The sequence below is a fragment of the Aedes albopictus genome, chromosome 3 (genome assembly GCF_035046485.1).
Source record: "Aedes albopictus strain Foshan chromosome 3, AalbF5, whole genome shotgun sequence".
Classification (NCBI taxonomy): domain Eukaryota; kingdom Metazoa; phylum Arthropoda; class Insecta; order Diptera; family Culicidae; genus Aedes; species Aedes albopictus.
The window spans coordinates 12411344-12425993 of NC_085138.1; the positions used below are offsets into that span (position 1 = coordinate 12411344).

General features: G+C 42.1%; 1 protein-coding gene across 1 annotated transcript in view; it reads left to right on the top strand.

Moving 5' to 3' along the window:
* The window catches only part of LOC134289980 (procollagen-lysine,2-oxoglutarate 5-dioxygenase), a 35184-nt gene extending 20982 nt beyond the window's left edge, over nt 1-14202 (top strand). Inside the window, exons 2-5 of the mRNA XM_062856867.1 lie at nt 11022-11110; nt 11175-12893; nt 13595-13746; nt 13815-14202. Coding sequence (XP_062712851.1) covers nt 11022-11110; nt 11175-12893; nt 13595-13746; nt 13815-13947 — 2093 coding nt within the window. The 3' untranslated portion in view covers nt 13948-14202. The remainder of the gene's footprint in view (nt 1-11021; nt 11111-11174; nt 12894-13594; nt 13747-13814) is intronic.
* The last annotated feature ends 448 nt before the right edge of the window (nt 14203-14650 follow it).

A 14650-nucleotide genomic window follows, 5' to 3' on the forward strand; every position in this document is an offset into this window, starting at 1 on the left:
CGTCCACAGAATGATCTTGGTATCCACGCATTATGATGATCTCATGCACTATCTTTTAATCAACTAGGAATCTAATGCATCATACTGATTTGCACCATCATGAAATTTCATGCACCATCAAAGCTTTCCAAGCACCATTTCAGCGTTTATTATATCATCTAGACATCTGATGCACCATTATGTTGGGAGCATAAAATCATAAAATAATAAAATACTTTTTTTTGTATTCTATGCACCATTTTTGCAATTCGTGCACCTAACCATGCAACATGTTGACAATCTTTGAATAACGGTGACAGCTAATGCAGCACACTAGCATCATACGCCTTCTTCAAAGCTTTCCATGCACCATTTTGGCATTCATTATACCATCTAGGTATCTTATGCACCATTCTGATGTGGTTTACATTTGAATTTGATGCACCATATTGGCATATTGCATACAAAATAGTATTCCACGTACCTGGAACATGTTGATTTCTGTGCCACATTGAGTTTCCTGCACCTTTGCACGAATTGCAAGTGCACCTTAATATGAAAAATAACGAGTATAACAGAATCATGGTGAAGCTAATGCACCATACAGACATCATTCATTCCATGCACCACCATGATGTTCACATTGCGTTCTAATTGCGAAATAATGCACCCCTTCGTTAAATTTCATGCATTACTAAAGCTTTCAATGCGTAATCGTGGCGTTCACTATATCATCCAGGCATCTATAGCACCATTATTGTTGTATGAAGTTTCGTACATCGAAATAGCATTTCTTGTAAGATGTCAACTTTAATGTCTCTTTGAATGACATGCTCCATATCAGCATTTAATGCACCATAACGGTGACATCACACCTCTATTGCCGTACGCAATTTAATTTTTACGCAGCACCAACATTTTACACCATCTCCAAATCTCATGTTTTATCTTAGCATTCTATAAATCAAATTGCATTTACTTGTCACGCATGCACTATCTAGACGTTTCCTTGATCATTAAGGTATATAATGTACCATACTCACATCACACACCTTTTTAAAATTCTATGCACCTTCTTGGTGTTCATTGTATCATCCACAATTGAATTTTATATACCATTTTGTGATTCGCGCACCAAAACAGCATTCCGTGGATCATTTTGAGAATCATTTTACCAGCTCGAGAAATATCTGGAGTAATTCGTGGAGGCATTCTAGGAGAAACCCCTGGATAAATTTCAGGAGGAATCCTTGAAGGACTTTCTGAAGGAATCCCTGAAGGACTGAACTGAACTGCTTGGAAAAATTCTTGAACGGAGCTCTCAAAAACTGGAAGAGGAGTCTAGAGAAATTCCTGTAGAATTTGCAGGAGGAACTACTAAAGGAATTGCTGGAAAAATTATTGAAGGAATTCCCTGGAGGCATTCTTTCAAGAATCATTGGAAGAATTTCTGGAGGATTTTCAGGAGGAATACTTGGAGGAATCCCTGGAGACTTTCATAGAGGAAATCCTAGAGAAAGCTTTGGAAAATTCCTGGAGAAATCCCTGCTGTAATCCTAGGAGGAATTCCTGAAGGAATCCGTAAAGGAATTCAAGTATGAATCCCTGGATGGAGAATTACTGGAGAAACTTCTGGAAGAATCCCTAGAGGTTTTTCTGGAGAAATTCCTAAAAAATGTAGGAATTCCTGGAAGAATTTCTGGAAGATTCCCTGAAGGAATTCTTTGAAATGGAATTATTAAAGGAACTCCTCGAGCAAAAGAATCCCTAGAGGGATTTTTGAGGAATATCTGAAGAAATTCATTGATGAATCCCTGGAGGAATACCTGAAGAAATTTTTCGAGGAATTCCTGGAACAGTTCCAGGAGAAGTTTTTTTCTGGAGAAATCCGTGGATAAATTTTTGTAGGAATACCTAGAGGAATTCTTGGAGGAATCCATGAAGAATTTTTTAGATGATTTTCTGGAGCAATAATAGAGAAATTTTTATAGTTGTCCCAGGAGAAATTTCTGGAGAGATTCCATGAAAAATTCTAGAAAAAAAAAATCCCTAAAAAAAGTCTGTAGAAATCCCTGGAAAAATTTCTCGAGGAATTCCTGGAAGTGTTCCGGGAGAAATTTCTTCAGGATTTTCTGGAGAAATCCAAGCAGGATTTCCTTTAGGAGTCCCTGCAAAAACTCCTGGAGGAATCTCTGTAGAAATTCCCGGAGGTATTCAAGATGGAATTAACGAGGGAATTTTTGAAGGAATAATGGAGGAATTCCTGGCGGAATTTCCGAAAGAATTCTTTGAGGTATTTTTTGCGAAACATTCCTGGAGAAATTCCTGGATGATTTTGATGAGGAATCTCTGGAGAAATTCCTGGAGGAATCCTTGTTTGCATTCTGGGAGGTGTTTCTGGATAAATTCCTGAAATTTTTTTTGGTGGAATAACTAGAGAAATTCCTGAATGAATTCTTTAAGGAATTTCTGGAATAAGGCTTCCTGGAGAAATGTCTAGAGGAACTCCTCGAGGAATTTGTGAAGGATTTTTTTAGTAATTTCTGAAGAAACTCATGGATGGATTCCTGGATGAATTCCCGAAGAAATTCTGGAGGAACCCATGGAGACATCCCTAAAGGATCCCTAGAGAAATTCCAGAAAAGATCCGGGAAAAATCCCTGTAATCCTAGGAGGGATTCCTGAAGGAATCTGTGAAGGCATTCAAGGATGAATCCCTGGAGAATTTCTAGAGAAATTTCTGGAAGAATCCATAAAGGTTTTTCTGGAAAAAATTCTGGAGGATTTCCTGAAGGAAATCTTTGAAAAATTTCTGGAAAAATATTTGCGGCTTCCAGGAGGAATGATTAAAGGAATTCCTCGAGCAATCCTCTGAAAGATTTCCTAGAGGGATGTTTGAGGAATATCTGAAGAAATTCATTGATGGAATTCCTGGCGAAATTTTTCGAGGAATTGCTAGAGGAATTTCACGAACAGTTCCTGGAAAAGTTTTTTTTTCTGGAGAAATCCGTGGATGAACTCTTGGAGGAATACCTAGAAGAATTCTTGGGGGTATCCATGAAGATTTTTTTAGAAGATTTTCTGGAGCAAAAACTAGATAAATTTTTATAGTTGTCCAAGGAGAAATTTCTAGAGAGATTCCTGGAAAAATACCAGAAAAAATATTCTGTAGAAATCCCTGGAAAAATTTCTCGAGGAATTCCTGGAAGAGTTCCGGGAGAAATTTCTTCAGGATTTTCTGGAGAAATTCGAGCAGGAATTCCTTAAGGTATCCTTGCAGAAATTCCTGGAGGAATCCCTGTAGAAATTCAAGATGGAATTACTGTATTTTGGAATTACTGTAATTTTGAATGAATGAATGGATGAATTCTTGGAGGAATTCCCGAAAGAATTCTTTGAGGTATGTTTTGCGAAACATTCCTGGAGGAATCCCTGGATGATTTTCTTCAGGGATCTCTGGAGAAATTTCTGGAAGAATCCATGTTTGCATTCCAGGAGGTATTTCTGGATAAATTTCTCCAGAATTTTTTGGAGGAATTTATTTATGAATTCTTAGAGGAATAACTAGAGAAATTCCTGGATGAATTCTTAAAAGAATTTCTGGACAAATCTTTAAAGCTTCCTGGAGGAATGTCTGGAGGAACTCCTCGAGGAATTAATGAAGGATTTTTTTGAGCAATTTATGAAGAAACTCATGGATGAATTCCCGAAGAAATTTCGGAGGAACCCATGAAGAAATCTCTGGAAGAATTCCTAGAGAAATTCCCGGAAAAGATCCGCGAAAATTTCTTTTAGGAATTAATCGAGGAATTTCTGGAAGAATCCCTGGAGACAATATTGGAGGAATTCTGACAGAAATTTTTAGAGAATTTTCTGTAGGAATTCCGGCAGCAATCCCTGGAGGTATTCCATGAGGATTCCATGGAAGTATCCCTGGAGGAGTTCCTAGAAGACTTCTTGGAGAAATTGATTTAGGATTATGTGGAGGATTCCGTGAAGGATTTCCTGGAAAAATCCCTGGATGAATGCTTTGAGAAATTTCTGGTGGAATCCATGGAGGTATCCCTGAAGAAATTCTTGGAAGGGTTCCGGGAGACATTTCTTTAAGATTCTCTGGAGGAATTCTGACAGAAATTCCTAGAAGATTTTCTGGAGTAATTTCTGGAGGTATTTCTGGATGAACTATTGAAGAAATTCATGAATAAATCGTTGAAGGAATAAATCCCTGAAAACCTTGAGAAATTCCTGTATAATTTCCTGGAGGAATCCATGGAAGAATTGCTCGAGAAATTCCAGGAGGAATTCCTGAAAGAGTTACGAGAGAAATTCCTTAATGATTCTTTCTAGAAGAAATTTCGTCAGGAATCTCTGGAGGAATTCCTGGAGGAGTTCCTGGTAGAATTTCTGGCATTCCCGGAGAATTCCCGGAGGATTTTTTGCGGAATTTCTGAAGAAATTCATGGATGAATCCTCGGAGGAATTCCTGAAGAAATGCCTTGAGAATTTCCTGGAGGAATCCATGGGAATCTCGTTAATATAGATAAAAAAAATCAGGAGGAATCTCTGGAGGAATTATTGGAGTATTTACCAGAGGAATTATTTGAGGAATTTTTGGTGAAATATATGAGGCTTCCTGGAAAATTAATGGAGGAATGTCTGAAGGAACTTCTCGAGGCATTTCTGAAGGAATTTCTGAAGACATTCATTATTGCATCCCTGGAGGAATTCCTGAAGAAATTTCAGGAAAAAATCCTGGAGAAATTCATAGGGGGTTCCGTGGAGGATTTCCTGGTGGAATTTCTTGCGGAATCATTCGAGGAACTCCTAGAGGAATTCCTGGAAGAGTTTCGGGTGAAATTAATTTACGATTTTCTGGTGGAGTCCATGGATGAATTTCGGGGAGAAATCCCTGGAGGCATCTTGGAGAAATTTCTGGAGGAATGTCTGAAGGAACTACTCGAGCAAATTCTGAAGGAATACCTGGAGGAATTTTTTGAGGAATTTTTGAAGAAATTTATGAATGAATTCCTGCAGGAATTCTTGGATAAATTGCTGGAAAATGCGGAATTACTCGAGGAATTCTTGGAAGGGTTCCGGGAGACATTCTTGGGGAACTCAGGCAGAAATTCCTGGAGCATTTTCTGGAGGAATGCTTGGAGGAATTTCAGGAGTTATTCCTCAACAAAGTTCTGAAAGAATTCCTGGTGGAATTTCTGGAGGATTTTTTGTGTAATTTCTGAAGAAATCCATGGATGGATCCTTGAAGGAATTTCTGACGAAATTGTTTAAGAATTTCCTGGAGGAATCCATGGAAGAATCCTTGGATAAATTTCTTGAGGAATACCTGGAAGAATTCCGTGAGAAATTCCTTTAGCATGTTATGGAGGCATCCGTGAAGGAAATATTGGGGGAATTCTGAGAGACAGATATTCAGAAGTTTTCCTAGAAAAATGTCAGAAGAGATCTCTGGAGGAATTTTAAGAGCATTCACTGGAGCAATTCCTGGAGGGTTTATTTGAGGAATTTCTGGAGAAATATATGAGGCTTCCTGGAGAAATGTCTGAAAGAACTCCTCGAGGAATTTCTGAAGGAATTCCTGGAGGAATTTCTGGAAGAAGTTTCTGAGCAATTTCTGAAGAAATGAATCTCTGGAGAAATTCCTGAAGAAATTTCTGGAAAAAAAATCCTAAAGAAATTCCTGGAGGTACTCCTGAAAGAGTTTTGGAAGAAATTCCTTTAGGAATTTCTGCAGGAATCTGTGGAGGAATTCCTGAAAGAAACCACTGGTTGCATATTGGAGGAATTTCTGAAGAAATGTCTGAAGGAACCCCTCGAGGAATTTCTAAAGGAATATCTGGAGGAATTTCTGAAAAAAAAATCCTGGAAAAATCCTGGAGAAATTACTGGAGGAATATGTGGAGGGTTTCCTGTAGAGATTCCTCGCGAAATTTTTGGAAGAGTTCCGGGAGACATTTTTTTAGGATTCTCTGGAGAAATTCTGGCAGAAATTCCTAGAGGATTTTCTGGCGAAATCCCTGGAGGAATTTCATGAGGAATTCTTGGAGGATTTTTTTTTGGGAATTCCTGTGCGAATTTCTGGCGTTATTTTTCGAGAAATTTCTGAAGGAATTTCTGGGGGAATTTGTTGAGAATTTCCTGGATAATTTTCTGAAGGAACTCCTGGAGGAATTTCTCGAGGAATTGCAGGAAGATATTCTTCAGAAATTCATTTAGGATTTTCTGGGGGATTCCGTGGAGCAATTCCTAGAGGAATCCCTAGAGGAAATATAGGGGGAATTCTGGTAGACATTCCTAGAGGATTTTTCCTAGAAGAAATTTCAGGAGGAATTTCTGGAGGTAATTTTGGAAGAATTTCTGGAGTATTTACTGGAGGAATTCCGGGAGGAATCATTTGAGGAATTTCTGGAGAAATATATGAGACTTCCTGGAGGAATTTCTGAAGGAATTATTTTTTTGGGGAATTCCTGGAGTAACTCATGCACGAATCTTTCGAGAAATCCTGGAGGAATCTCTGTAGATTGCAACAAGGATTCCGATCAAAATGTTCTATCTAGGAATTCTGACATTCTCCAATTCTAATCGTCCAGGATCAAAATTCTTTCACAACGACAATATTTTTTTTCTATAATTGATAACTTTCTCGATATTCTCCATTGTATTTGATACGTTTATAAAATTTTATAAGAGTCGAGATAATGACTTCATATTAAAGTTTCGTATTGCCTTGATATCATCACCATCCGAAGCCTTCTCTAGAATCCCAATATGAAGTATTTGGCGATGTTAGCACCACAACATGTTGAAACCCCTACTTGGGAATTCATATTGCGTGTAACACCATAATTCTATTTTGCACCATGATCATACATATATTGCACCATTATTATAGTGCCCCCCCTAAGCAAGAACCCTGCGCACGCTAGTGGATCTGACCCCGCTGGTTCGTGAAACGGCTTCCCCATTCCACGGCCCAGGCATTAAAGTCGCCCGCTATTACCACCGGCCTTCGCCCTGTTAGCACGGTCGTTAGGCGGTCCAGCATATGCGTGAACTGCTCGATCGGCCACCGCGGAGGCGCATAACAGCTACAGAAGAAGACCCCGTTTACTTTGGCGACCACGAAGCCCTCATAGGTAGTAGACACCAACTCCTGAACGGGGTATTTACCCGTCGTCCATATCGCCGCCATTTTTCTGGTCCCATCCGCGACCCAGTTGCCGTTGCCGGCGGGTACTCGGTATGGGTCCGATATGATGGCGATATCCGTCTCCCACTCAGAAACTGCCTGACAAAGCAGTTGCTGAGCCGCATCACAGTGGTTCAGGTTCAGCTGCGTCACCTGCACTGTGATTTGTTGTTCACTGCGGCTTTCTTGAAGGCCGGGCACCTTGGACCACCCATCGGATGTCTGTTGTTCGAGGATTTCCCGGTACAGATCATGCAGATGGGCGGACTCGTGCAGCTTTGGGCCTTATGACCTTCAGCGCCGCATCGCCTGCACAGTTTGCGCCTGTCGGGGCCTTTGCAGTCCCACGACTTGTGTCCTGGTTCCAGACACCTGAAGCAAACCTCTGGTGGCTCGTGGAATGTCAGGTGACATACACACCACCCCACCTTTATGCTCCCTACTTTTACGGACTTTTTGACGTCCACCACAGGTAGCTGAACCAAAGCTATCTGTGTCCCTGCCGGCCCTTTCCGTAGCTTAACGGCTGCGGCGGCCACCTGCACATCGCACTGTTGCCGCAGTGCCGTGACGAGCTCTTCCACTTCGGTGATCTCATCGATGTCCTTGACCTTCAGAGTCGCCTCATGTGTCAGAGCCCTCACCTGCACACCCTCACCAAGGACCTCTTCTGCCAGCCTCTTATAGGCGGCGCCCTTGTGCTCCTTCTGGCGCTTCAGCTCCAGGATCATCTCGCCCGTACGAGTACGTCTAATACTGCGTACGTCGGCTCCAAGACCCTCAAGCTTGGCGTCGCTTCGCATCATCTTCAAGACGTCCGAGTACTTGGACTGTTCCGTCTTGATGACGATAGCGTCGCCTTTCTCGCGCTTGGCACCTGCCCTCCTACGCCTTGGCTTGGCGTCCTGCGCTACTACCTGCGGATTCGCCTTCTTCTTCCTCTTCCTTCGTCCAAGGGGGGTCCTCCCCTTGGATCGCCCTACTCTGTGGCTGTTGAGGGCCCACTAGCGGTCGCAACCCCTTGTTCCCATCGTTCCGGGACGGGCCAGCCTTTTCAGGCCCACCCTTCCCAGCTTTCCGGGAACCCTGGCTGGGGTCCGACCTTCCGGCATTATTACCGACTTTCGGGGTAATGATTCGCCTGGCCTTGCGGGCACCGCCAGACAGCTCCTCGCCTGACGGTTGCCTCGCCCGCTTCTGCGATTGCTTGCCCCGTTTGTCGCGAGCAGTCGCTTCCGCCTTATTCGGACTTCCTGCGAAGGAGAAGGCCTCCGTTTGGGTAAACTTCGGCACTTTCTCATTTGCAGGCTCCGCTGCTGCAGCAGTCAGCAACGCGAGTGCCGCGTGCTCCTGCTTGGCTTCGTCGATCGACGCCCTAAGTCGAAGCAAGGCTGTTTTCAGGTCCTTGCTTATGTTCGACTTAGTGGACGCAAAGTCGATGATTTTGCCAAGCTGCTGCTCAGCCACCTCTATTGCGGACCGTCCTTTGGATCCTCGGTTGACGGCCCTCAACAACCACGCTCCGTTCATAACCTCCACCGGCTGGCTTGCCGGGAAGTGGACTGGAGCACCCACGCTTGAGCTGCGTACGCAACTCCCAGCGCCTATCTCCTCACTTCTCCTTGTCGGAGATCTCATCAACCCGCTTCTTGCGAAGGGGTTGATCCCACCACTATTTCCACCTAGATTCTGATTTTTATTTGACTTCATGATTAAATCCCACGAGTAGCACGGGAAAGAATGTCCACCACGCCAGAGCCCTGCATTAACGCGGTAAGGGACAGCTTACTGTGGGGGGTGCCCAGGTACCCCACAGGCTCCGTTAAAGATCGAGCATCTTTTTCACCCCCTCGATCACTCATTCCTCAGCACGGGTCGCTTGACACCTTGAATTGGGGTTAGTAGACCTATTCTTAGCCGGCGACTACGCGGCTGACTCGCAAGCGGGGGGGTGCGTCAGGCCCCAGGACTTTCGTCCCTGCTGCCTCACAACTAGGTCTAATACGCTTGAACTACCCATGTATCCGGAGCTCGGTCACCTCCGGAGGTGGTTTAATATTATATCCAATGAGTAGGGACACGGTGTACAATAAAACACATCTTGCTCTGGTCACAATCACAACATTTCTGAATACATTCCACATATAGTACAAGACAAACTCGAGAGGTAGCTCAGCTCTCGCTACTCAAAGTGTAGTATTACACTACCATAACAGTGGTAAGTCCCACTGGTGTATGAATATGATTCGCCTATACGAAGGAATCCTTAGCTCTCACCGAATCAGGCCTTAGTCTGACCGGTAAGGTAAGTGGGCCACAACTGTAAAGCCGTAGATATTCAGCATGACCATGCTGAGGGTGACGGGTGCTACTCCCGGTCGGTCCAGGAACTTTTCGTGAAGGAAACTTCCTTAAATACCATAGGCATAGAGTATCTTCATGCCTGCCACACGATATACACCCAAACCTTGTTTTACGTCCACTATTGGCTTAGCGAAATAAAATTCTACTGCCAAAATAATAATCAAAATAGACATTTTTATATTTTTGTGCACTTCTCCTAATCACGGAGATGTTATAAAAAATATAAAAATGTTGAGTTTGCTTATTGTCTTGGCGGTAGAATTTTTTGTCGCTTAGCCAAGCATGGACGTAAAAAAAGGACGTACACATGCAAAATGGTCATTGGCAGAGGAAGCTCTCAATTAATAACTGTGGAAGTGCACACAAGAACACAAAGCTGAGAAGTAGGTTTTATCCCAGTTAAGACGTCATGCCAAGAAGAAGAAGATTAATTTTCGAAAATTCTTCTTCTAACTAGTAGTTGTTTAGGTGATAGCGATAGTTTAAAAAAATCCGTACGCATCCATGCAAATTTAGCATGTTGCATTCACCCACGACTCTGCGTAGTGCTATGGAAGCCAACCAAATCACACATCATGTAGGCCGCACGCTGCGCTGGCTGGTATATTTCTGTCACTACGCTGCCATATGTTACCGCTTTGGTCGGTACGGATTCTGTGATCTGCTGTTTAAAGTAAACACATGCACTAGGGAGCACCATAAGCGACATACATACATATGTGTGATCTTGTGCTTCCTGCTTTGCTCATGGCGTTGGACAGAATTCAGCGAGATCATCTCTGGTCGTTATGTAGAAATATGTTGATTGAGCATAAAGGGGAATTTGAAATAGGTACATATTTATTTGTTCTTGAGTTTTGAAGCATTTGAGGAATGCAAGAAGAATTTCAGCACAAAAAGCTTAAAATGCAACAGTTCCATGCTTATAATCACAGACACAAAAATATTGCCGACTGTAGTAATTACAGTTGTAGAATGTACAAGCCATGTAGCAAAGATCAACTTTAGTGATTCGTCTATTGATTATTAACAATTTCAAAAGTTCGTTCGTAAACGGATAGCTTAGACAACAACTACCCTGCGTCTCCAGGTGTTTCTCAATCTCCGAGAAAACACGTTTGATTGCAAAACCACCAGAAACCTGCTTATAAAAAGCAAGAATAGGTACAAAAAGTTGTCGATTCATTTTGGAAAATCAAAAACTTTCGGAGGTTCAGCTGCCAGGCGTCTACAAGGTTTCTCATGTAAATCTATCGTAGCACCATTCTCCAATACTGATATTCAGGTCACTTTCAGTACTTCAGTCAGGTTTTATGTGTTGAGTCATTTCACCCCACGTGGGCCCACTAGTGTATTTTAAACTCTTTTCCTCTACTCAAACAACTCAATTTAAAATTATGAAATTATGAAAATCGAAAAAAAGCAACTATAGCTAGTGTAATTTGTAAATTTCGATCGTTTCTCATTTCAGAAAAACCTCCTCTAGTGTTCACTGTGGCAAGTAATGCAACCGAAGGATACCTCCGATATATCCGTTCGGCAAAGTACCATGGAATAGAGGTATAGCATCAATAAATGTTTTAGATTGCACAGAAATTAAAGCGGTTTTTCCAACCACTTCTAGGTAACGACACTTGGCATGGGCAAGCCATGGCTCGGAGGTGACATGACCCGACTAGGCGGGGGCTACAAAGTCAACCTGCTGCGAGACGCCCTGAAACCCTACAAAGCCGACGATGATCGCATCGTGCTGTTCACCGACAGTTACGACGTTCTGTTCCTGGCATCCATGGAGAAAATCATCGAAAAATTCCGAACCTTCGATGCCTCTATCCTGTTCGGATCGGAAGGATTCTGCTGGCCAGATGAGGAACTGAAAGCCAAGTACCCAGTGCTGGAGGGCAGGGGTACGCGGTATTTGAACTCGGGGTTATTCATGGGATATGCGTCGAAGGTGTATCGCATGTTGAAAACTCCGGTGAAGGACACGGACGATGATCAGCTGTACTACACGAAGGCCTATCTGGACGAGAAACAGCGAAATGAGCTCAAAATTAAGCTAGACCACACTGCTGCATTGTTCCAAAACTTGAACGGTATGGAAGAACAAGTTATACTCGCGCTGGATGAGGACACTAAGGAAGCATTCCTGAAGAATACGGAGTATTCGACGGTTCCTCACCTAATTCACGGAAATGGGCCGAGTAAGCTTGTTCTGAATGGTTATGCAAATTATCTAGCTGGAGCATTCGTTGACGGAGAGTGCAAGACAGTTAACGAAGACCTCATTGAGCTGGATGAAGAAAATCTACCGACGGTCATGTTGGCACTGTTCATTGAAAAGGCAACTCCGTTTATCGAGGAATGGTTTGAAGGAATCGCCAGGATCAACTATCCGTTGAAGAAGATGGATCTACTCATCCACAATAATGTCGATTATCATAAACCAACGATCGACGCTTTTGTGGAGAAATACAGCAGTAGCTACCGATCGTACCGCATGGTAGACTACACCGACGATTATGAGGAGCTAGCAGGACGAACGCTAGCTGTTAGTCAGTGCCTTAAGAAGCAGTGCGATTATCTGCTGGTGGTTGACGCGGACGGTCACATCGACAATCCAGATATGCTCCGTAAACTGATAGTGCAAAATAAAAGCATCATTAGCCCTATGCTAAATCGCCCAGAGAAAGTGTGGAGCAATTTCTGGGGTGCATTAAGCAGTCAAGGCTTCTATGCACGATCCAGTGACTACATGGATATCGTTAGCAGAAAAATCCTAGGGCAGTGGAACGTTCCTTTTATCTCAACAATCTATTTGGTGAAGTCATCCGTACTGCCTCTGGCCAGCTACGAACTACAAGGTACTGATCCGGATATGGCCTTCTGCTGGCATATGCGATCTAAGGGGGTTTTCATGTACGTGATCAACGTAGAACAGTACGGCCATCTAATCGATTCTGATTACTACGATACGACCAAAATTCATCCCGATTTCTACCAGCTGTTCAACAACAAGCATGACTGGGAAACCAAGTACATTTCGCCGGAATATTACAAACAGCTGGAAAAGGACTACGTACAGACGCAACCTTGCCCGGACGTGTACTGGTTGGCTATTGCAACGGAAACGTTTTGCGATCACCTCAAGGAAATTGTTGAAACATTTGGAAAGTGGTCAGATGGAACACATAGCGATAAGCGTTTGCAGGGAGGTTACGAAGCGGTCCCAACAAGGGACATCCATATGAATCAGGTTGGGCTGGAACAGGTGTGGTTGAAGTTTCTACAGTTGTACGTCAAACCACTGCAGGAGAAGGTTTTCATCGGTTATTATCACGATGTGAGTGGAGTTTTTGAAAAGGATTTGTCATTTTACATTGTTTACGCTTTTTATAAGTTCCATTCGATAGACATTTTCATTTTGAACGAAAAGCACTTATCTCGTAATATCAAGTTGAGGAACATCCCAAGCAACCAATAGTTCGGATATAGCTTGAAGAGCGAACTAAGAAGTTCAAGACTTGATTTCGTCGTACGTAACTCAACAAAAAGTTTTGTAGCAACCGTTTGTGAGCTTGGAAGTACAGTTCAAGCTTATGACTTTACTTCAAACTGACGTTTAAGTTAAACTGTCGCTAAAGGTTGAAAAAGTACACATCTCTGGCCAAAGGACAAAGTTCAATCAATATATTAACAGCCCAAGTAACCTTTTTTAGTCAAATAGACAAGAAGAGATTATCAAAACCATCATAAAACCAAATTAAAAAGTGTTAGGTTTTATGACGGTTCCAAAAACCTCTACAAGACTAATTGGGCCATCAAAATGTTACTTGGGAGTACTTATTATGTTGAATTTGAGTCTCCCCCTAAAGTACAAAAATACAAATAACCTATAGGTTGCTTGTGATGACAATGTTACGTAAGGGAATGGTGATCTTTCAACATTGGTTTTATCCATTGCTGTCCATATTAGAATTCATAAACAATGTATAAAATGACATACTCGTTTGAATGAAAATGCACTAATGGTATTTTTCACAGCCCCCACGATCGCTGATGAACTTCGTCGTACGATATCGTCCAGACGAGCAACCATCGCTGAGACCACATCACGATTCATCAACCTATACCATAAACATCGCTCTTAACCGAGCTGGTATCGATTACGAGGGAGGTGGCTGTCATTTCCTGAGGTGAGTTCGCATTGTATCTTTATTTCCATTACAAATTCCTAAAAAAAAACACCGTCCCACCCCAACAGGTACAACTGCTCGGTAACCGACACTCGTAAAGGGTGGATGCTGATGCATCCAGGACGGCTAACCCACTTCCACGAAGGGCTGAGAACTACCAGTGGAACACGGTACATCATGATTTCGTTCGTTGATCCGTGAATTTGGAAAGTCCGCAAATTATCAGCAGCGTTGGAAAAGCGCACAAGTCAACCGGAACTACTTAGTTCAGTGCAACGACAACCTTTAGTTATAATAAACTTAAGGGAACGTTCCCTTTAAGTCAGAACTGCATTTCAGTTTTTGAATATTTAATGTGCCATTGTGTCTGATTAGCAATTTTCAGTTTATGGAAATTATATGTGCAGAGTGAATGTTTATATTTTTAAAGCAATAAAACTTTCTCCCATGACAATATATTTTTGGAATTGTTTGAGGAAAATAGTAGGAAAGAAAAAGAACTCATGAAACCAAAGAACTACCTTTAATTCAATAACAAAAGACGTGAAACTTTGGGAAAATTTATTCTAGTATATTCTAGTCTTTTTATCATTATACCTAATATTCTATTATATTCCATTCTATTTTATTCTATTCCAATCTATTCTATGCAGTTACATTCTATTCCATTACATTTAATTCCATCCATTTTTTTCTATCTATCTATGTAGGTGGATTAGGGGCGTAATAGACATCCGGGGCGAAATGGACACCCCTGTTTTTGCCGAAATCGTTGACTTTTATGTATAACTTTTAATGCATAAGTGTAAAGGAACAAGTCATGGTTCTATTTTTCAAAAGTATCATTTATATTGCTCCAAAATAACCAAAATATAAAAGAAATTGAAATGTTTTTCATATGGTG